General features: G+C 42.6%; 1 protein-coding gene across 1 annotated transcript in view; it reads left to right on the top strand.

The window, feature by feature from the left end:
- Positions 1 to 24268, top strand: part of LOC139383123 (serine/threonine-protein kinase NLK) — an 86131-nt gene that overhangs the window by 18264 nt on the left and 43599 nt on the right. The window contains exons 2-3 of the mRNA XM_071127446.1: positions 20775 to 20904; positions 21098 to 21153. Coding sequence (XP_070983547.1) covers positions 20775 to 20904; positions 21098 to 21153 — 186 coding nt within the window. The remainder of the gene's footprint in view (positions 1 to 20774; positions 20905 to 21097; positions 21154 to 24268) is intronic.

Here is a 24268-nt window from a genome sequence, read left to right as displayed (position 1 = left end):
CTCTTGGCATACTCTCAACCAGCTTCACCTGGAATGCTTTTCCAACAGTCTTGAAGAAGTTCCCACATATGCTGAGCACTTGTTGGCTGCTTTTCCTTCACTCTGCGGTCCAACTCATCCCAAACCATCTCAATTTGGTTGAGGTCGGGGATTGTAGGTGTTCTAAAACGTTTGAACAGTATTGTACGCTCACAGCTCTTCCTGGAATAGCGCTGTAACGTGGTATGTTGCCATTGCCAGTAAGACATTTTACCTTTCAACTCTTGGAGGGAATATAAGTGAAGGTTTTACATTACACAAGTCCATAATGGAGTAGAATAGCATGTAGGTTTGAAGGCATGTTCCTGCTACCGAACAACCAAACTCCCTTCCATCTCATATAGCTCAAGTGAACAGCAAACCTGGTTTAAAAAAACGAATTAAGCAACACCTCACGGCACACGCCCCACCCCCAATTATTTTTGTATTTATTATGGATCAGCTACTCTTATTGGGTCCGGCAAAATTAAGGCAGTAACATTACAATACCTTTATAACAGATTTCACAACACACTGTGTGCCCTCGGGCCCCTACTCCACTACCACATACAACACTAAATCCATGTGTACGTGTGTGTATAGTGTGTATGTTATCGTGTGTGTGCATGTGTCTGCGCCTATGTTTGTTGCTTCAGTCCTCGCTGTTCCATAAAGTGTATTTTTGTTTTTTAAAATCTGATTCTACTGCTTGCATCAGTTACCTGATGTGGAAATTAGTTCCATGTAGTCATGGCTCTATGTAGGACTGTGCGCCTCCCATAGTCTGTTCTGGACTTGGGGACTGTGAAGAGATCTCTGGTGGCATGTCTTGTGGGGTATGCATGGGTGTCTGAGCTGTGTGCTAGTAGCTTAAAAAAGATAAAACAGACATGTCAATACTTCTCACAAATACAAGTAGTGATGAAGTCAATCTCTCCTCCACTTTGAGCCAGGAGAGATTGACATGCATGTTTTTAATGTTTGCTCTCTATGTACATCCAAGGGCCAGCCATGCTGTCCTGTTCTGAGCCAATTGCAATTTTCCTAAGTCCCTCTTTGTGGCACCTGACCACACGACTGAACAGTAATCCAGGTGCGACAAAACCGAAGCCTGTAGGACCTGCCTTGTTGATAGTGTTGTTAAGAAGTTAGAGGAGCGCTTTATTATGGACAGACTTCTCCCTTTTTACCTTTATTTAACTAGGCAAGTCAGTTAAGAACAGATTCTTATTTTCAATGACGGCCTAGGAACAGTGAGTTAACTGCCTGTTCAGGGGCAGAATGACAGATTTGTACCTTGTCAGCGCGAGGATTTGAACTTGCAACCTTTCATTTACTAGTCCAACACTCTAACCACTAGGCTACCCTACTCCAAGCAGTTGTCACCTCAACTTGCTCAGTTTCCATATTATTTATTACAATATTTACTAGAGATTTAGGGTTTAGTGAATGATTTGTCCCAAATACAATGCTTTTAGTTTTCGAAATATTTAGGACTAACTTATTCCTTCCCAACCATTCTGAAACTAACTGCAGCTCTTTAAGTGTTGCAGTCATTTCAGTCACTGTAGTAGCTGACGTGTATAGTGTTAAGTCATCCTCATACATAGACACATTAGCTTTACTCAAAGCCAGTGGCAAGTCATTAGTAAAGATCGAAAAAAGTAAGGGGCCTAGACAGCTGCTCTGGGAATTCCTGATTCTACCTGCAGTATGTTGGAGAGGCTTCCATTAAACAACACCCTCTGTGTTCTGCTAGACAAGTAACTCTTTCTCCACAATATAGCAGGGGGTGTAAAGCCAACAGCAGACTATGATCGATAATGCCAAAAGCTGCACTGAAGTCTAACGACAGCCCCCCAATCTTTTTATCAGAAATTTATCTCAGCCAATCACGTGTAAGTGCTGTGCTTGTTGAATGTCCTTCCCAATATGTGTGCTGAAAGTCTGTCAATTTGTTTACTGTAAAATAGCATTGTATCCGGTCAAACGCAATTTTTTTCTACAATACTTTACTACGGGTTGGTAACAGTCTGACTGGTCAGCTACTTGAAGGGGCTTTACTGTTTTTAGGTAGCGGAATGACTTGCTTCCCTCAACCTGAGGGCACACACTAGTAGGCTTAAATTATGGAAAATAGGAGTGGCAACTGTTATCCTCTGTAATTTTCCATCCAAGTTGTCAGACTTGGGTGCTTGTCATTGTTGATAGACAACAATAAATGTTTTCACATCTTTCACACTAACTTTACAGAATTCAAAATTACAATTATTGTCTTTCATAATTTAGTGAGATATACTTGGATGTGTAGTGTCAGCGTTTGTTGCAGGCATATCATGCCTAAATGTGCTAATCTTGCAAATGAAAAAAATCATTAAAGTAGTTGGCAATATCAGACTGTTTTGTAATGAATGAGCAATCTGATTCAATGAATGATGGAGCTGAGTTTGCCTTTTTCCCCAAAATTTAATTGAAGGTGCTCCAAAGCTTTTTACTATCATTCTTTATATCATTTATCTTTGTTTCATAGTTTAGTTTCTTCTTTTTATTCAGTTTAGTCACATGATTTCTCAATTGGCAGTATGTTTGCCAATCGGTTGTACAGCCAGACTTATTTGCCATTTCTTTGGCCTCGTCACTCTCAACCATGCAATTGTTCAATTCCTTATCAATCCATGGGGATTTAACAGTTTTTACAGTCATTCTCTTAATGGGTGCATGCTTATTAGTAACTGGAATAAGCAATTTCATAAATGTGTCAAGTGCAACATCTGTTTGCTCCTCATTACACACCACAGACCAACACATTCTTTACATCAACAACATAGGAATCACTACAAGACTTATTGTATGACCTCTTATACACTATATTAGGCTCAGCCTTTGGAACTTTAGGTTTCCAAGATATGGCTACTATATTGTGATCACTACATCCGATGGATCTGAATACTGCTTTCAAGCACATTTCTGCAGCATTAGTAAAGATGTGATCTATACATGTTGATGATTTCATTCCTGTGCTGTTTGTAACTACCCTGGTAAGTTGACTGATAACCTGTCACGACTTTCGGCAAAGTTGGTGCCTCTCCTTGTTCGGGCGGCGTTCGGCGGTCGTCGTCATCGGCTTTCTAGCTGCCACCGATCCACATTTTTTCCCCCATTTGTTATGTTTTGATTGCACACACCTGGTTCCCATTATGTTATTATTATTTCCCTATTTAACCCTCTGGTTCTCATTATGTTTTGTGCGTGATTGTTCCTGGTTTTGTGTTAGTCTTTTGTGTTAGGGTTTGTTATCCCTGCATGGATTTATTGGCTGATTATTTTTCAGAGTAAAGTACGTTATTTTACTCAGTTCTGTGTCCTGCACCTGACTCCGTCCTCACCTCTGCACAACTGACACTTGACATAACCACACCCGGTTGCAGGCACTGGTTACATATTTGAAGCTTTTTCTTGGGTGGGCAGCTTGATGAAAGCCAGACAATATTTAAAATCACCCAGGAAAATATATCTCTCTGTTGATATCACATACATTATCAAGCATTTCACACATTTTATCCAGATGCTGACTGTTAGCACTTGGTATTTATACCAGTTCCCACAAGAATGTGCTTTAGGTGAGATGAACCTGTAGCCATATTATTTAAACATTAGATTGTCTCTAATCTTTACAAGCATGTGGTTCTGAGTATAAACAGCAACACCTCCACCACTGGCATTTCTGTTTTTCTATTGCTACCACTGTATCATCGACGGTATTGTTGAAGTGAGTTTCAGAATATGAATGTCATCTGTTACTAGCAAGTTATTCATTTCATGAACCTTGTTTCATAAGCTACATATGTTAACGTGGGCTATTTTGAGCACTTTTCTGGGATGCTTGCTTGTTTTCATTGTTTTGCTGGGAAGCTTAGCAGAAGTAGATAATCTCATGTTATTTATGTTAGTGCAGGGTGAGCTGCACACTGAACTTCCTACTAGGGCACACTGCCTCAGTGCTAACAGCATAAATCTGGTTCATAGGCACATGCTTGCTGCATACAGTAGCTCTAGGATCAGCAGAGGCATTCAGGGCAGTTAGAGGGGCATAGATTAGGTTACTTACATTGTGTCTACCAATGCCCCTGGTATAATGTACATTTGCTAAAGCATTATGATGACTCAGCGACACAACGGTAGGGATTAACTGAGCTGGGCTTGGGTCATTGATAAGTAATTGTCTCATTGCAGCCTTATAATGCTGTGAAAGGACAGAGGAACCCAAATGATTTGGGTGGATCCTATCCTTCTTATAAAATGTTTTTTGTTTCCAATAGTTTGAGCTGCAATAATCACGTAGCCAGTTGTGAAGAGAAAGAATCCTGCTAAAGCATTCAATGCCACGATTCAGAGAGGGCACAGTGCCGGATATGATGGGTATTTTAGTGTCTAGCAGAGAGTCAATTAGCTCTTTGACATCCAATTTCAACTGTTCAGAGATGCCCTTCATAATGTCATTAAAACCCACATGGACTACGATAGAATCCATGTCCTGGCGTTGTACATTCGGGAGCAGTTTAGTAATGTAATTTACTCGAGCTCCGGGATAGGACATTGTTTTTGCACCAGGAACAGTCACATTTCTTAACATTGAGCTGCCCAAAATCACGGCTGGCGAGGACGAGGAAATCCGTCCACTCCCATGCTTCACAGGATGGTGCAGGCCTCCGACAGATAGAGAAGCCCCGCTCAATCCAGAGCAGGGATGGAATGTTGCCGACTTCGAAATCGTAGGGGAAAGAGTAGGAATATGTACAGCGGCTGCAGACAAAGGTACCCCCAGTGACGAAGGTGCAGGAAGATCAGGCTTCAGGGCGCCAGAACTATTCGTTGTTTGTATCCGCTCCGGGCCTTTCGTTGGGAGTGTAGACTGCTTTACGGGAGGCCGCTGTCTTCGGCTTCCACAGCTCGTGTTACGCAACCATCATTGATTGACATGCTCCTCTTGCTGTGCTCCTTCGACTCCGCTATCAGATGGGGAGGAGAGGCAGGAGATGGCTCCCCTGGCGAACAAACTCCAGGCAACACCAGTCATTCGGATAATGACAAATGACGAGACAGAGATGCATCCATCATGCGTGAAGGCCGTCTAGCCACCGGCGTAGAAAAGGTAAAAAACATTCCACTCTGCGTTTTCCCCAGTTTCTTACGTAGTCTGGCTACCTGCATGATCAAGGAAGCCACCTTAAGCCTATAATCCTCGGCAAGCAAAAAATGACCGCATTGGAACGGAGTAGATACAGCTACTACAGCGCTGGAACCGTTCATTTAGTTATCCAGACAGAGGGCTCCATTGGAAAACTAATCTGGGATCTTGATGGCTAACGTTAGCAGCTTAGCTAGGTTAGCGGCTCGTCCGTTCTAACAGTTAAGTGGGATTCCGGGACAAGAAATAGCGGTCCTAGCTGTTAAAAGGTAACTGCGTCAAGTTCGGTATTTATGTTTAAACAAAAGATTGGTTATGTTTTAGTTAAAATAACAAACCGAGTGTATTCAGCTGCACACTCTGACGTCAGGACCAAAACAAGTATGCAAGCCTTTCCTATGTACTTCTCAGTAGTTGGTATTCAGACTTACCTTATGGAGGCGTATAAGGATCTACTTGTTATGCCAGACCCTGATCTCCCTTCTCCCCTCATTATCCCCTGTGTATACCTGTGTTTTATTTTTGTCTGTTGCCAGTTCGCTTTGTCCGTCAAGCCTACCAGCGTTTTTCCCCTTGCTCCTGTCTATTTCTGTAGTTCCTGTTTTCCCGGTTTTTATCATTCTGCCTGCCCTGAGCCTGCTTGCCGTTCTGTACCTTGTCACACCACCCTGGATTATTTACCTCTGCCTGCCCTGACCCTAAGACTGGCTGCCGTTTGGTACCTTTTGACTCTAATTTGGATTTACTGATCTCTGCCAGCCCTTGACCTATCGGTTTGCCTGCCCCTGTTCTAGTAATAAACTTTTACTTCGACACTGTCTGCATCTGGGTCTTCCCTAAAACATGAGAGTACAAACTGGCCCTGACTGACCCAGCAGACTCAGACCAGTTCCATAATGGTGTTTCCCTGCAAGGAGCCACCGTTGAATGTCACAAGGAGTTACTGCAATGTCTTATGGAGGGACTCCATACACTGGCTGAACGCCATGACCAGGCATTCGAGACTTTGCTGCAGCAATTACTCGGATTCCCCACTGGGCAGCGGGTCACACCCGTAATCTCCCAGCCTACCCCATTGTCCTGCGAACACCGCTTCCCCTTTCGGAGCGCTATGCTGGAGATTCCGGAACCTGACAGGCTTTTCTCTCCCAGTGCTCCCTCATTTTCGAGCTGCACCCTTCTTCGTTCCCCTCAGACCACTCAAGGATAGCGTACATCATAACGCTGATGTCCGGGAGGGCACTCGACTGGACTACGGCTGTGTGGTGGCAATTGTCCGCCGTCTGCCTCAGTCTAGAGGAGTTAGTTGCGGAAGTTTGGAAGGTGTTTGATTCTCCGTTGTCTAGGAGAGAGGCTGCTTGTAAGCTGCTCCAACTATGTCAAAACTCACATAGTGTGGCAGACTACGCATTGGATGTTTCCACGTTGGTAGCTGAGAGTGTCTGGAACCTGGAAGCATTGTTCGACATATTCCTTCACAGATTATTGGAGGTGGTCAAAAATGAGCTTGCAGCCTGTGAGCTGCCCATGGACCTTGACTCCCTCATAGCCTTGACCATCCGGATCGATGGGCGGTTTCGAGAACGTACGAGGGAAAGTAATCTGTGCCATGTTGCCCTCGATTCCCACCTCGACTCCGAAGATTCCTGGAGACTCCCGATGTTTACATGTCCGAGTGAACCCGACGTCACCCGAGTTCTCTTGGGAATCACAAGGGCTGCTGGCTCGCCTCCTTCGGAGTCCAGGCACCTAGGACTAGATTGACTCAGGCTGACGCTTACGCCGACTCCACACCCAGACCTATATTGTGGAGCTACGGGACATTTCGAAGCTACCTGCCCATTAAAATACCAGGCTCATCAAGAAGGGGTGAGTACTCTGGTGGGCCTTATGGATAACTTTTCCTCTCCCCTTACTCGCACCCCTTTCCATGCCATCCTGCTGTGGGGGAACCAGTCAAAATCTCTCTGGTTACTCATTGACTCTGGGGCCAATGAGAGATTTTTGGACACTATCCTGGCGTCTGAGCTGGGCATCTCCACTCAACCCATCTCTATTCCCATGGACGTTAGAGCTTTGGACGGGCACTCTATAGGCCGGGTCACTCACAATACCACTCCCATCAACCTACAAGTGTTAGGGAACCACAGTGAGGCAATCCAATTTATGCTGATTAAGTCTCCTCAGGTTCCCGTGGTATTATCTTTGCTCCAAGCGACACAATCCCATCATTGACTGGACTGCTGTTGCCATTAAGGGCTGGAACCCGTTCTGCCACGCCCATTGTCTGAAGTCAGCATATCCTGCCCGGAATGTCTTCCGTGGGCTCGGATGTTGCCCCGGATCTCTTTTAATTCCCACGGAGTACCAGGACCTTCGGTAAGGCCCAGGCCACTTTGTCGACCATATGACTGCGGGATTGACCTTCTCCTAGGCATCACTCCGTCCCGGGGACGACTGTACTCTCTGTCGGGTTGGGAGACCAAGACTATGGAGAGCTACAGTGGGGCAAAAAAGTATTTAGTCAGCCACCAATTGTGCTGTCGGGCTTTATCACCGTCTGGTACGGCAACTGCTCCTTCCACAACCGTAAGGCTCTCCAGAGGGTAGTGAGGTCTGCACAACGCATCACCGGGGGCAGACTACCTGCCCTCCAGGACACTTACACCACCCGATGTCACAGGAAGGCCATAAAGATCATCAAGGACAACAACCACCTGAGCTACTGCCTGTTCACCCCGCTATCATCCAGAAGGTGTGGTCAGTACAGGTGCATCAAAGCAGGGACCGAAAGACTGAAAAACAGCTTCTATCTCAAGGCCATCAGACTGTTAACCTTTTTGGGATAGGGGGCATCATTTTCACTTTTGGATGAATAGCGTGCCCAGAGTGAACTGGCTCCTACTCTGTCCCAGATGCTGATATATGCATATTATTATTAGTATTGGATAGAAAACACTCTGAAGTTTCTAAAACTGTTTGAATGATGTTTGTGAGTATAACCAAACTCATATGGCAGGCGAAACCCAGAGAAAGATCCAACCAGGAAGTGGGACATCTGAGGTTTGTAGATAACCGGATGTCTGTGCCTGATGGTGTCCGCTCCTCGGTCCTGGAGTGGGCTCCTGTCGGACCCTGCCCTTTATGCGACAACGCTTTTGGTGGCCTATCATGTTCCCGGACGTCTCCGCATTCATCGCTGCCTCCATGGTCTGTGCGCAGAACAAGACTCCCCGGCAAGCACGGCTGGTCTTCTTCAACCACTGCCTGTCCCTCACTGTCCCTTGTCTCACATATCCCTGGACTTTGTCACAGATCTTCCCCCGTCTGATGGCAACACCACCATCCTGACAGTAGTGGACTGGTTTTCCAAAGCTGCCCACTTCATTCCTCTCCCCAAGCTACCCTCTGCCAAAGAGACGGCCCAGTTCATGGTGCAGCACGTCTTCCGGATCCATGGACTCCCGGTGGACACGGTCTCCGACCAGGGTCCTCAGTCCGGTTCTGGAAGGCGTTCTGCACGCTCATTGGGTTGTCGGCCAGCCTGTCTTCCGTGTTCCACCCCCAGTCCAACGACCAGCCGGAGCGAGCCAACCAAGACTTGGAAACGATTCTTCGCTGCCTGGTGTCCGCCAACCACACCACCTGAAGCCAGCAACTTGTGTGGGTCAAATACACCCCACGGGTCTCTCGCCCTTTTGAGTGTTCTCTGGGCTATCAGCCCCCGCTCTTCCCTGAGCAAGAGGAAGAGATTGTCATACTGTCGGCCCAGATGTTTGTCCTCTGCTGTCATCATACCTGGAAGAGAGCCCAGTCAGCCCTTCTCAAGACCACATCTAGGTATCGACGACAAGCGGCCTGTCACAGGACCCAGGCTCCCCGGTATCAGCTCGGGCAGAAGGTATGGCTGTCCACCCGGGATCTGCCACCCCGGGTGGAGTCCCACAAATTTCTCCCCGGTTTATCGGCCCATTCCCTATCTCCAAAGTCATTAGCCCCTCTACTGTCTTCTGTTGCCCCGTACCCTACATATACATCCCACTTTATGTGTCTAAAATCAAAACCATGTCTCACAGACCTTTGCCTCCTCTTTGTTAATTCAAATCACACCATTTTTTGTGTCTCAATCTTTCTGGTGAGAGAAACTAAATGGACTACATGATGAAATTGGCATTGACACAAAAATAATCAAGACATGTCGTAGGCCACTCTTTCTCACCACAGACATTCAATCATCTTCCTATTATTTTGCTGTCACCAACTCCTCCCAATCTGATTATCTGGCGAGATTAGACTGGAGAAAGTGACCCGGTGGTGCTGGGATCTGTGTCTCTCTCTCCCTAAAACAATTTCTTAAAACCTTCTTGCGTCTGTCACTTTTCATCCTCCATGTTCTTCTCTGCCCTGGGCATGTTAAAAATGCTTCCGTTGTGCATCTGTGACTGTAATTACACTTTTTAAGAATAACTATAATAACACTTTTTATTTTTAAATAACTAGGTCGTTGACACCTCTACAGAGCTTTGAAACAAGCAGAGGGAGCGCTATGCTAGCTGTCACCAGATCGTCTCAAAAGCCCTGTTTGAACAGCCATAGGTTGTTTGACACTAACACGTGCATGGGTGTATGTGAGCACGACCACTACAGTAGGCTGTGCTGAACCTCTTTAAAGGCCTCACTATTACGTCTGTTACTACTGTTTCTGCCAATTTAGCATTGATGTGTTCTTCTCCCATAGAGACTAATTCAAAAGTAAAAAAAAACAAAAAACGATTGTGATGTGAACCCAATGGGATATGTTGTCCTACTATAAATTAAACTACTACATTCTTTCATCCAGAAATATAATTGAAACTCAAGCTAAACTATGAAAAAGCCATTTCATAACTGTTAAGAACTTTGAAGTAGTGCTACTCAATAAATATCTGTTTCCCACAGGCACTTTATGTTAGATGTGAATAAAAGTGTTAGAGCCCTACTTCTCCAGTGAGGCAAATGGGATTCAGTTAGCAGGCAATGAATGGCTGGCCATAATGTGGAGTCTCTCTCTCTCTGGTGCCATCCCTACAGCACTCTTCTGTGCAGCACTCTTCTTCATTTGTCAGCTAATTGTTGGAGAGGTTGCTAATGGCTACAGCAGATGCTGCTGTTTGCAGCACAATAACTGTTTCTGGGTATTGTGATTGTAGGAGATTCGTCTCTCGTAACAGTCGAGCTGGCCAGCACTAGCCAGTTTTGGTTCTGGGTTCCCAGATTAGTAAGAGGTAGACGTGGAAGTGTGTCATGTGAACGAGAGGGGCCTCACATGCTGTCCCCATCACCCCTCACTGCTGCCATGCAAACATATGATAATTCTTCCCCATACTGTTGTTGTGTATTTTAATGTGTATATTGTATTTTGATATGTTTTATTCTGCAAAACAGGCCTCATCTGGAATAGAGATAAATAAAAATGAATTTAACCCGATTCCCGTGGTGAGGTTTGAGCTTTTTAACAGAAAGAATCAGTCCTTCTAATTAGGCTTGGGAGGTATTCAGATTGTCATACCTTCATACCAACCTTGTGCCATCTCGGGATATTCAGTAATACTGGCACTGAATACAAGGGGAGCTATTTTCAAACCCCACTGAGCCTCTGTAATCTGAAAGTTAGCAATGCTAACAAGTACATGTAAAATACCATAGCGAATGCCCGCTAAATGCTAATGAGCACATTGCGAACATCTCTGACAAACTATTAGCAGGACAGACACCCCCAGCTCATAAAGTTATGCAAGTAACAAAAGAATGCTACTCAGTTTTGCTGCACTCACAAAACAAATATTAGACAGCAAGGCTCTTAACCCAGAAGGGGATTCTCTGCTGTTACCAAGAGAAGCTTGATTTTGCAAGAAGCTAACCACTTAGATAACTACCTACTAAATTAGCAAACCAAATGCACAACTGCAGAGCATTTTGAAAAATGTAGATAGTTAATAGTTTCTTAGTTATAAGAAATCTTGCTGGCAAACATTTAGTTGTGAATTCCGTACTGTAACTATATCACCTGGTGTGTGCTGCACAACAGTGAATTGTTGTGTGCTCATAAACAAACACCACGTGACTGGGGACTACCGGTAAGCATCATAATAAAAAAGAACGTGACAGGTGAAATGAACAACGCCATCTGCTTTACCTCCTAACGTATTGCACAAGCTGACTGCAGCTGTTTATTTAGAAAGTATCTACAAATATTCAAATGGATAAAAAAATACTTTCAAATAAATTGTTTCATCACTATTGACGGTATTGAAACACCATCTCGTGGCTGTTGCCAAATACACAAGTATAAGGTATATACGGTATACCGCCCAAGCCTACTTATGAGTGTGACTCAAACCGACCAAACTCACACGTCCATCCCGGCCGACATTTGGTAACACCTGGTGACCCCCTCTCTGAGACTCCCCAGGAGCCAGGCGGTACGTGGAGCAGGCTGGGCCCAACAGGCATGTGTCTACTGTTGTGAAGTTTCCTGGGGTGAGGGCCTTGGTCCCTGGGTTGAAGGGGGAGCATGGGTGAGGAGGACAGGCTTTGTTGCTTAATTAGGGAAATGAAAGAGGCTGGGAAAATGGCTAACTAGATGCCAGTGCCAGCACAGTACTGCCTCTGTGTCCTCTCAGGCTTCACTTTCAAAGGGGCTGCCTTTTGTGGTCCACCTCGCAGTACCAGGCCTGCAGCTACCAGACTCCAAGCCCTAGCCCTGTTTGGTTTATGTGTTGAGTCATACCATTTGGGATATATTCTAGCACATACTTATTCTTACAAAAAAGGGGTTGTTTTAAATAAGTAGGCATTGAAATGTTCCAGGCAAAGTTAGCAGTTGCTTTGTTCTGCTTGACTAGACAGTGTTTCCCCTAGGATTCTTCTCAGCAGCAGTGGCAAAAGGGGGTGAGAACATTTTTAGTTTTAAAGTAATTTTCCTGCAACTCATTTTGCCATAGTTTATGCTGTGCTCTTATGCTATCTGAGTGACTCAAATAAAACTAAATCAATGCCTTGATATTTTTGTAATTATCTTTTCTAAATACTTTATATCTGGTTTTAGTCTAAGTTTACACTGAAAACGTTTTACCATCCTGAAAATTATTTTCAAAAAAGTTGTTAATTTGGAGTGGCGGTAACAATTTAGCAGCGGCAGCCCGCCGCTAAATGAATATAGGCGAAACACTGCTTGACGACTCTCAGCACTGAACGCAAACTTTAATCTAAATACGTCCGTAGTCTACAGTAATATAAACTAGAAGTTGACCGAATATGATTTTAATGCCGATACCAATTTAATCAGACATATATATATATATATATATATATTTTATTTGTAATAATAACAATTACAACAATACTGAATAAACAATGAACACTTATTTTAACTTAATATAATAGATAAATAAAATCTATTTAGTCACAAATAAATAATGAAACATGGTTAATTTAGTTTAAATAATGCAAAAACACAGTGTTGGAGAAGAAAATAAAAGTGCAATATGTGCCATGTAAAAAAGCTAACGTTTAAGTTCCTTGCTCAGAACATGAGAACATATGAAAGCTGGTGGTTCAATATTCCCAGTTCTTCAATGTTCCCAGTTCAGAAGTTTTAGGTTGTAGTTATTATAGGAATTATGACGCATCGACTATTTCTCTCTATACCATTTGTATTCCATATACCTTTGACTATTGGATGTTCTTATAGGCACTTTAGTATTGCCAGCCTAATCTCGGGAGTTGATAGGCTTGAAGTCATAAACAGCGCTGTGCCTCAAGCATTGCTAGGAGTTGCTGGCAAACACAGTATGAATGAATGCTTACGAGCCTGCTGCTACCTACCACTTCTCAGTCAGACTGCTCTATCAAATATCAAATCATAGACTTAATTATAATATAATGAACACAGAAATACGAGCCTTTGGTCATTTAATATGGTAAAATCCGGAAACTATCATTTCAAAAACAAAACGTTTATTCTTTCAGTGAAATACGGAGCCGTTACGTATTTTATCGAACGGGTGGCATCCCTAAGTCTAAATATTGATGTTACATTGCACAACCTTCAATGTTATGTCATAATTATGTAAAATTCTGGCAAATTAATTACGGTCTTTGTTAGGAAGAAATGCTCTTCACACAGTTCGCAACAAGCCAAGCGGCCCAAGCTGTTGCATATACTCTGAATGCAAGAGAAGTGACACAATTTCCCTAGTTAATATTGCCTGCTAACATTAATATAGTCTAACTAAATATGCAGGTTTACAAAAATTATCCTTCTGTGTATTGATTTTAAGAAAGGCATTGACGTTTATGGTTAGGTACATTTGTGCAACGATTGTGCTTTTTTTGCGAATGCGCTTTTGTTAAATCATCACCCGTTTGGCGGTGTTGAAGTAGGCTGTGATTTGATGATAAATTAACAGGTACTGCATTGAATACATACAACGCAGGACAAGCTAGTTAACTTAGTAATATCATCAACCATGTGTAGTTCACTAGTGATTGTGAAGATGGTTTTTTATAAGATAAGTTTAATGCTAGCTAGCAACTTACCTTGGCTTCTTGCAGCCACAAGGTCCTTTTGATGCGGCACTCGCATAACAGGTGGTCAGCCTGCCACGCAGTTTCCTTGTGGATTGCAATGTAATCGGCCATAATCGGCATCCAAAAAGTCCAATTACCGATTGTTATGAAAACTTGAAATCGGCCCTAGTTAAATCGGCCATGCCAATTTAATTGGTCGACCTCTAATCTAAACTACTGCCTTTGTCTGAGTAGCACATTATACAAACAGGCATTTGTTTTGTGATTATTGTGGCTGTTGTGGGACTAAACTTGCTATTCTTCTCTTTAACAAAGGTTGATCCTGCCTGTAGAGGACGACTGGTACTGTGCTGGTCTCTGTGCTGGTATTATATAGTGTTTGTTGTTGTCACATGTTTGGGGCGGCAGGTAGCCTAGTGGTTAGAGCGTTGGGCCAGTAACTGAGAGGTTGCTAGACCCAATCCCTGAGCTGACAAGGTAAATAAATATCTGTGGTACTGCCCCTGAACAAGGCAGTTAACCCACTGTTCATAGGCTGTCATTGAAAATAAGAATTTGTTCTTAACTGACTTGCCTAGTTAAATAAAGGTAAAATATAAAAAAATAAATGGATGAGTTATTGTGTTACTTTGGCTACATTAAATCTTTGCCTATATAGTGAATTAGAAAATACTGCTGTACAAACAACATGCTGATTTAGGCCCCCACCAGCACTGGTATCAGGCTGTATTAGGCTAGATAAGATTGCTCTGACTCAGTACTTTTATTAGCTAACTAGCAAATAGCATTAGTGACTAACACGATTTAGCTTAACTTGCTAAGAAAATACAAATTAGCTGTTTGCAGATGTAAGAAACACAAACTAATATTGTAATTATAGAACGCTTGTGGATTTATATGAAGATCAAATTGGAAACAACATTGTTGCCATCAACATTGTTGCATGTGCTGCATTGACCATGCAAACTGAACGCAAGTGTCTCGTGGTCAAGCAACAAAAAATGCGCTCCTTGAGTGACGGGGTGTGGAGAGAGGGAGATGAGAGGGATGACTCAAGTAGCGGAGTAAACTATAAAAATGGACGTTACACACGGTGTATCACATTTAACAAACCAAACATTCAAATATCGTTATAGAAGGTAAAGTAAAAACCCAAACCGGTCCGTGCATCAATACCAGTAAATAGTAAAATATTCCTCCTGGCCAGGACACACACATCAACAATAATAAAAGCATTAATGTGTTTGTGAAGTGAGAGAGTGACACTGGTCATGATGAGCATGCAGGCTGGGGGAGAGGCGAGCAGGTAGCTGCGGTCTGTGCTGCTCTATAGGGGAGACAGAGGGCCTAGAAACCACAGTGTTGCTGATGTGACTGCAGATCCTTCACTAGCTGCCTGAAACACATCATCTATTAATAATAAACAGATGAGATACCTTCCACCTCCCCTTTTTTTGGATCTAAAATAGACATTGTAAAAAATGCATTATGATGCATTAACCTTGCGGTGGAAAGAAGGCTTGTTTCCTTAAGTAAACTCACCACACCGCCGTGAGAGGCAAAATATAACATGATTATTGACATTTCAAACATACCTTTGTTTGAATCTTCTAAATATGACACTGTAGTTTAGGGCTGACCCCATTTTGTCGACTGGTCGATTGTTTGATCATAATTTGTCATGTACAATGTTTGTTTGGTTAACATAATTTCTGTTAATGCATTCATTATATTACTATTACTGCCTTTTACAGTTCTCATTGTCAGAGTGGACACGTTGTTTGCGGAGTGCAAAACCTAGGCTACACTTGTGGTTAATTTCATTTACAAGTTGTCAATTTATTCGTTGTGTTTTGTTTGAAGTGCTCTGTCAATGTTGCGTAAGTACGCGCAGCTGATTACACATAGAAGTAGGCCTAGGTTACCTAGCCTGCGCACAAATGTAGGCGTATGAATGTGCCCATTTGGGGATCTGATAGTATTTCTGATTGGCTTAACTCACCACCACTAATGAGCTGTGAAGCTTCTCAAATTAAAAATGTCTTCACCTCAAACAGCAAGTAAACAAAATCTGTTTTTACATCCATTGATCACCAACAGTGACACCAGCAAAGCACCCCAAAACCATCACGCCTCCTCTATGCTTCAGTAGGAACCACACATGCGGAGATCATCCATTCACCTATTCTGTGTTCCACAAAGACATGGGGTGGTTGGAACCAAAAATCTCAAATGTGGACTCATCAGACCAAAGGACAGATTTCCACTGGTCTAATGTCCATTGCTCGTGTTTCTTTGCCCAAGCAATTCTTTTATTCTTACTGGTGTCCTTTAGTAGCGATTTGACCATGAAGGCCTGATTCATGCGGTCTCCTCTGAACAGTTGATGTTGAGATATATCTGTTACTTGAACTCTGAAGCATGTTTTTGGGCTATAATCTGAGGTGCAGTTAACTCTAATGAATTTCTCCTCTGCAGCAGAGGTAACTCTGGGTCTTCCTTTCCTGTGGAAGTCCTCATGAGAGCCAGTTTCATCATTGCACTTGATGATTTTTGCGACTGCACTTGAAGAAACATTCAAAGTTCTTGAAATGATCCGTATTGACTGAATTTCATGTCTTAAAGTAATGATGGACTGTCATCTCTCTGCTTATTTGAGCTGTTCTTGCCATATTATTATCTTTTACAAAGTAGGGTAATCTTCTGTATACCACCCCTACCTTGTCACAACACAACTGATTGGCTCAAAAGCATTACGATGGAAATACATTCACTGCTAACAAGGCACACCTGTTAATTGAAATGCATTCCAGGTGACTACTTCATGAAGCTACTTTGAAGAATGTCAAATATAACATTTTTTGATTGAACACTTTTTTTTTGGTTACTACATGATTCCATATGTGTTATTTTATAGTTTTGATGTCTTCACTATTGTTCCACAATGTAAAAAATAGTAAAAATAAAGAAAAACCCTTGAATGAGTAGGTGCATCCACACTTTTGACTGGTACTGTACATCCATTGAGAGTAACAATAGTTCCTCAATGTAGCCTATTTGAAAAATCTTTCCAGCTCCCTTTCTATAACCACTCGCGTGAAAGGGAAAAACAATGTCATGCTTTTATCAGGTGGAAAGATCATAAAGTAGGCCTACCTGATTTACTTATTATACCTTGCGCAAATAGCCTACAGCTGTGTCTGTCTGGATCTCACTGGCGTGGGAAACTGAGGGTCCAGAGTATTTTATACAATGTTGCACGTTTGTTAGAGCAAACTAGGGGCTGGACCAAGTTGAGATGAAGATCATAATTGGCACGCAGATAGGTAGAAATGGTAAGATAAATTAGGAACTTTAAATGGAAAAGGTTGCTGACCCCTAGTGTAGCCTATTACCAGCTACTTCCGGAGTGTAATGGCGATCTCTGGCTCCCTCTTGAGTCATTTGTGTGTCTTAATTATTTAATTCACAGTGTGCTTAAAGCATCAGACAATCTCAGTAGCTTACATGTAGTTGATTTTATTAAAATACATAAGGTGTGTCTGTATATGGAAAAATACATGTTTTAAAATTTCAACCAATCAATTGGTCGAACCAATATTTTATTTCAGTCGGGGATGACCCTACTGTAGTTGTCCTATCGCTACATTATGACGAGGAACTGTGGCACATTAGCTAGTACATTCCCCGTAAAGCTGATGCATGAGAGAGCCCAGGCTGGTGTTAAAACCTATATCTCCAAATATATTTTAAAACAGGAAACCGAGGAGGTGTGTAGGTTACTCCACGGAGGTGTGTAGGTTACTCCACGGAGGTGTGTAGGTTACTCCACAGAGGTGGGGATATTGCTTTAGCAAATTCATTCAAATGCAATACCCCCGTGAAAGCAATGTGGTACATATCAAATATTCATATTGTCCTAAAAATGCCAACAATAAAAACATGTTACGCTCACTGATGTGCAGTATTGAATTGGATTCTTGCATGATTTGAGCAGTGGATAGCAGGCGGCACAGCACACGTCTCAACCACACAGACCAAGGTTCTGCCAGAGATGCAGACTGTTTCAGCAGCAGTGTCCGCTGTATGTTGTATTTATGACAAGATCTGGTTGGTCAGACAGGCTTCAGCACTGAGTTCTAACTGGGGTTCCCTTTGCTCTCTTCTGCCCCCCCCCCCCACCACCTCCTTGTACACTCCCAGTGATGCCCTGATCAGCAGGTACCCTGTCGACCCACATCAGAAGGCTTGCTGCTTGGTATCTGGCTGTAGGTTTGAATCAAACCACAATTGATGGATACATTTTTCACTCCTGGCCATTCTGGAAGGAAATTATATGTGGAACCAGGCTTTTCTTCTTAGATTAAACTCTTATGGTTTTAGGGTTTATTTTTCCTGCTCTGTTTGAAGTGGGGGATAATATTATTTTGGAAAAGCGTTTCATCTCTAAAAGGCTTGCTGATTAAAATCTGTGAGGGTCTGCGAGATCCTCAAGGTGGTTACTGCTTCTCATCTCTCGGCCTGGAAGTGTGTGTGTCTGAGTGAGAGGGTTCATGGGTATGTTGGTGAATGTGAGTTTGTGTGCGACAGTGCGGGGTGCTGTACTGTACATAAGTGTGTGTGTTTGTGACTACGTGCGTGTCTGTGTCCTTTAAGTGAGATGTGGGTTCCAAGGGAGGTCTGGCCTGTCTGACTCACATGGCTCTCTGCTCTGTCTGCTAATGATCCATCTGCGGCATCAATGCAGGCATGATAAATTAAACAAATAATTTGTCCAGTTAACCATTTACCATATTCTCTCTATCAGATCACACTTTCTTCTTGTCTCCACAATTTGTTAATAACTTTTATTACCATTACCTTTGAAAGATAATTTGAGTGATTTATGTGGATTTATACAGTACCAGTCAAAAGTTTAAACATACCTACACATTGAAGGGGTTTAATTTATTTTTACTACATTTTAGAATAATAGTGAAGACGTCAAAACTATGAAATAACACCTATGGAATCATATAGTAACAAAGTGTTAAACAAATCAAAATATATTTTAGATTCCTCAAAATAGCCACCATTTGCCTTGATGACAGATTTGCAGACGCTTGGCATTCTCTCAACCAGCTTCACCTGGAATGCTTTTACAACAGTTTTGAAGGAGTTCCCACATATGCTGAGCACTTGTTGGCTGCTTTTCCTTCACTCTGCGGTCTAACTCATCCCAAACCATCTCAATTGGGTTGAGGTCAGGTGATTGTGGAGGCCAGGTCATCTGATGCAGCACTCCATCACTCCTTGGTCAAATTACCCTTACACCGCCTGGAGGTGTGTTGGGTCATTTGTCCTGTTGAAAAACAAATGATAGTCCCACTAAGCCCAAACCAGATGGGATGGTGTATCACTGCAGAATGCTGTAGTAGCCATGCTGGTTAAGTGTGCCTTGAATTCTAAATAAATCACTGACAGTGTCACAAGCAAAGCACCCCCACAACATAACACCTCCTCCTCCATGCTTTACGGTGGGAACCACACATGTAGACATCATCCGTTCACCTACTCTGCATCTCACAAAGACACAACTGTTTGAACAAAAAATCTCAAATGTGGACTCATCAGACGAAAGGACAGATTTCCATAGGTCTAATATCCATTGCTCGTGTTTCTTTGCCCAAGCAAGTCTCTTCTTATTATTGGTGTCCTTTAGTAGTGGTTTCTTTGCAGCAATTTGACCATGAAGGCTTGATTCATGCGGTCTCCTCTGAACAGTTGATGTTGATGTCTCTGTTACTTGAACTCTGAAGCATTTATTTGGGCTGCAATTTCTGAGGCTGGTAACTCTATAATGAACTTATCCTTTGCAGCAGAGGTAACTCTAGTTCTTCCAGTTCTGTGGCGGTCCTCATGAGAGCTAGTTTCATCATAGCGCTTGATGGTTTTCCAGATTGACTGGCCTTCATGACTTAAAGTAATGATGGACTGTCGTTTCTTTTTGCTTATTTGAGCTATTCTTGCCATAATATGGATTTAGCCCTATTTGGTAAAATACCATCTTCTGTATACCCCCTACCTTGTCACAATACAACTGATTGGCTCAAAAGCATTTTTACAAGGCACACATGTTAATTGAAATGCATTCCAGATGACTACCTCATGAAGCTGGTTGAGTGAATGCCAAGAGTGTGCAAAGGGTGGTTACTTTGAAGAATATAAAATATATTTTGATTTGTTTAACACTTCTTTGGTTAACACATGTTTCCATGTGTGTTATTTCATAGTTTTGATGTCTTCACTATTATTACACAATGTAGAAAATAGTAAAAATAAAGAAAAACCCTTGAATGAGTAGTTGTGTCCAAACTTTTGACTGGTACTGTACATACTTAAGTGTGTGTGTGTGTGTGTGTGTGTGTGTGTGTGTCAAGGGTTCAGGATGTTCTGGTCCATGTTACATTAGATGCATGTTGACAAACTACACAGTGTGCCTCAATGACCACCGTCTCAGTGAAAATAAATAACCTCTATTTCACGACCTTTCTGTTTTCTGCTAATGGGTATTGTAAAATGCTTTGGACTAATCTTCCTCTTAAGGCTGGGGTTAGGTGGTTGTTATGAAGATATTTAATTTTAAGGAAAATGTAAATAAATATTGTTATTTAATACAGGAACACCACTGAATGTGACCTTCCTGGTGTGAGATGTATTTGTATTTCTGGGTTTGCAGTTACTTCACCCCTGCTAAGATGATAGTACCTTCAGTAGCGTAACCAAAGCAGTGTTTAACCTGAACTGCACTTATTTCTCTCTTAGCACTGTTAATATTGATTATTTCTTAGACTGCTTGTTTTTTCATGGTATGTTTTTCATGTTTTTAATCATTTACTGTATTGCCACTCACTCTGAAAATATGGCTGGGCATCAACTACAGGGCTATGACAGGAGCTTGCTGTGTGATGTCTGTGAGGGTCTTGTCTCATTCTCTGATCCTCTCCCTCCACTCCAGGTCAGTGACGGACCCCCGGGATGGAAAGCGAGTCGCCCTCAAAAAGATGCCCAACGTCTTCCAGAACCTCGTCTCCTGTAAGAGGGTCTTCCGTGAGCTGAAGATGCTGTGCTTCTTCAAACATGATAATGTGAGTGGATGGCTAGCCTCCCTCCCCTCTCTTGGTTCCTCTTTTTCTCTTCCACCTGTCACCACCCACCCTCATCTCTTCCCCTCTGTCCTTTCCTACTCTCTATTCTCTTTCTCTCTTTACTCTCTCTCTCTCTGATCCCTCTCTCCATCCCCTCCCTGCGGATGTGCCTGACCTCCTCTCCTCTCCGCAGGTGCTCTCGGCTCTCGACATCCTACAGCCGCCACACATCGACTACTTTGAGGAAATGTATCCTTAAACGATGACACAGTGGCCAGTCTATGTGGCCTGTATTCATCAAACCCCTTCCTTCCAGTCTCACAATCGTAGGAGTTTAAAACCACTTCTGACACATATTCCATGCAATTTTGTTTAAGCAGCTATGTTAGCTATCAGTGAATCTCCCTGGCTGCTGGCTCCTTCCACAGGTTAAAGTGGACAGACTTGTCTGCTGTATATTAAATCTGATCTGTTTGCGTTGTTTAGATGGGATGTGTTGTGTCATTGCTGCTAAGTGGGCTCTGCCCGTATGGTGTCAGTCCAGTCTTATGCTACCTGCTGGAAGGCCCCTATCAGATTTAGAAACTCTCTCTATCGCCTATGCCCAGGGAAGTCTATGTCTGCTGGGGTTGTTAAAATGGTGAGGTTTTTACTGACCTGTCTCATTGACATTATTTTGCTTCCAGGAGTGACGATTGGGGCGTGGGAGGAGACCGGAGGAAAGGAGCTGAGCTTGCTGATTCAGTGGGAGATAGATGGGTGGGTGATCTACTGGCAGGTGGCGTCTACCTCTTTCTCAGTCTTGTGTTTTCACTCTTACAGGTGGTTTGGGTGGAGGGGGGTCATTTGGCTGTTTGTTTACCCACTGCTATCCCCCATGTTGGTCCTCATCAGTCGACAGCACTATCAGTTGGTATCTAGTGACTGACCGAATGCTGTAGCTTTGGAAAAATGAGTTGAGCCTGCTCCCATTCTGCATGTTCAGGGTGAAGGGAAAGGCACAAGCCTCTCACCGACACCTTTTAGTTCTCTTTTCCTTGGTTTATTTTTGGGTGTAGGAGGATGAGGAGGGTGGTAAGGAGGGAGTGTAAAATGCTGAGATGTCCCATTTAGTTTTCATTCTTATTTCTAATATTTCCTTTATGGACTGGAATTGGAGGAATGAGGCTCGAGGCTTTCCGAGCTTTCTCTGTAATCTAGCATATAATTTAATCATACAAATTACACATTGCTCCCCTGTTTTGAACTGGCTCCCGGTCACTCCATATGCTCTTATAAACCCTTCACTACATTTCTTTATTTATAGTTTACATCTCTCTAAACCAAGTTGACTTTCTTTAGTTCTGTCTTGGCAGTCTTTCTATTAATGAGAGATCAATTTCGCTCATAATTCACTAAAGAAAGAAAAGCAACAAAACCCACTTCGCTGAGAGATTTATTTACCTCTGTATTTTTAGCTGTTACTCATTCGGCAGAGTGATTATTCCCTTTACTCTTAATTGTGTGACATTCTGCTGCTTTTGGACTCGCTTTAAAGCACACAATGGAAGGCCCTAATGAGTGTACTGTATAGCAGCATTTCTGTGTGCTTTTTGATACTAGAATAAACAACAACTGGAATATATGCTGTGCGCTCACGTGCATGACAATTTGTGCCTTTGAGAGTGTTGGGGGAGTGGTGGCATATTGAACTCAGGCAGCGGTCTATTTGAAGGCAGGGAAACCAGGAATAGGCCCTGGAATAGGTATGGTAAAATAGGTATAGGTATGTCATCTGTATTTTCTTCCTCTTTATTACGCTCTCTATTTCTCTCTGTCTCTTTCTCGCTCGCTCTCTGTGCCCCTTTTTCTCCACTTTCCCTTTGCTGATGTAGATTTTCCACTATGAATCCAATTCAATTGTATTTTTCTGTGTTTATATTTTTTATTTGAGTGAGAAACGACATTCATGTTTTGTTTAGTAGCGTAACACTAAAGCTATGAATAAATCAGAGTGTCGTTGGTAGAATGAGTCCTTCAGGCGTAGGGTTGGAGCTTGGGCCTCTGTGATATAACTATCCTGTTCTGTGTATATCCTGGGGGGCACACGCATATACACACACACCAGTGGCGGTCGGTTCCGTTTCTGTTTAACCTCTCTGAACCACCCATACCGGATCCGGGATCATTTTCATCAGCAACGCTGAATAGCACAGCACCACAGTCAAATAATATTACTAGAAAATATTCATATTTATGAAATCACAAGTGCAATATTGCAAGACACAGCTTAGCCTTTTGTTAATCCACCTGTCGTCTCAGATTTTGAAATTATGCTTTACAGCGAAAGCAATACAAGCGTTTGTGTAAGTTTATCGATCGCTCGACAAGACAAGTACACTTAGCATCAGGTCACGAAAATCAGAAAAGCAGTCAAATTAATCGTTTACCTTTGATCTTCAGATGTTTTCACTCACGAGACTCCCAGTTAGACAACAAATGTTCCTTTTGTTCCATAAATATATTTTTTATATGCAAATACCTCCGTTAGTTTGGTGCGTTATGCCCAGGAATCCACCGGAAAGAGCGGTCACGACAACGCAGACAAAAATTCCAAATTATATCCATAATGTCCAAAGAAACATGTCAGACGTTTTTTATAATCAATCCTTAGGGTGTTTTTCAAATATCTATTCGATAATATATCAACCGGGACAGTTGGCTTTTCACTAGGACCATGAGTAACAATGGCCGCCTTTCTCTTTTTGCGCACAACTCACTCTGAGAGCCCCAACCTATCGACTTATGTAATGTGGTCATTCACGGTCATTCTTCAAAATAAAAGCCTGAAACTATGTCTGAAGACTGACACCTTGAGGAAGCGATAGGAAAAGGAATCTGGTTGATATCCCTTTAAATGGAGCAATGGGAGGCTATGGAACAAAATAGAAGCCACTTCCTGGTTTGATTTTTCTCAGGGTTTCGCCTGCAATATCAGTTCTGTTATACTCAGATGATATTTTGACAGTTTTGGATCTAATCTGTCAATTATATGCATATTAGCATCTGGTCCTGAGAAATAGGCCGTTTACTTTGGGAACGTTATTTTTCCAAACATAAAAATAGTGCCCCCTGGCGTCAAGAGGTTAAGATGAGGGAGGACAATTTTTTTTTTTCCATGAGCATGGCCTTGTTTTTAATACAGCATATTGGATGACTGTCATTCATATTCCATTCACCCAGTTCAATGTAACAGTGATACCTGATGTTGCTAGAACCTAGCCTACAACCTAGATGCACACATGTCGAGAGAAAAATTTGAGGTGACAGACAGTAACACATTCAATACCGTTTTGCACACTCTTGCCTGCATCTATCTGATCTA

The sequence above is a fragment of the Oncorhynchus clarkii genome, chromosome 24 (genome assembly GCF_045791955.1).
Source record: "Oncorhynchus clarkii lewisi isolate Uvic-CL-2024 chromosome 24, UVic_Ocla_1.0, whole genome shotgun sequence".
NCBI classification, from domain to species: Eukaryota; Metazoa; Chordata; class Actinopteri; order Salmoniformes; family Salmonidae; genus Oncorhynchus; species Oncorhynchus clarkii.
Note: the sequence above shows the minus strand (reverse complement) of the source record. Positions and strands in the feature narration are given on the sequence as shown.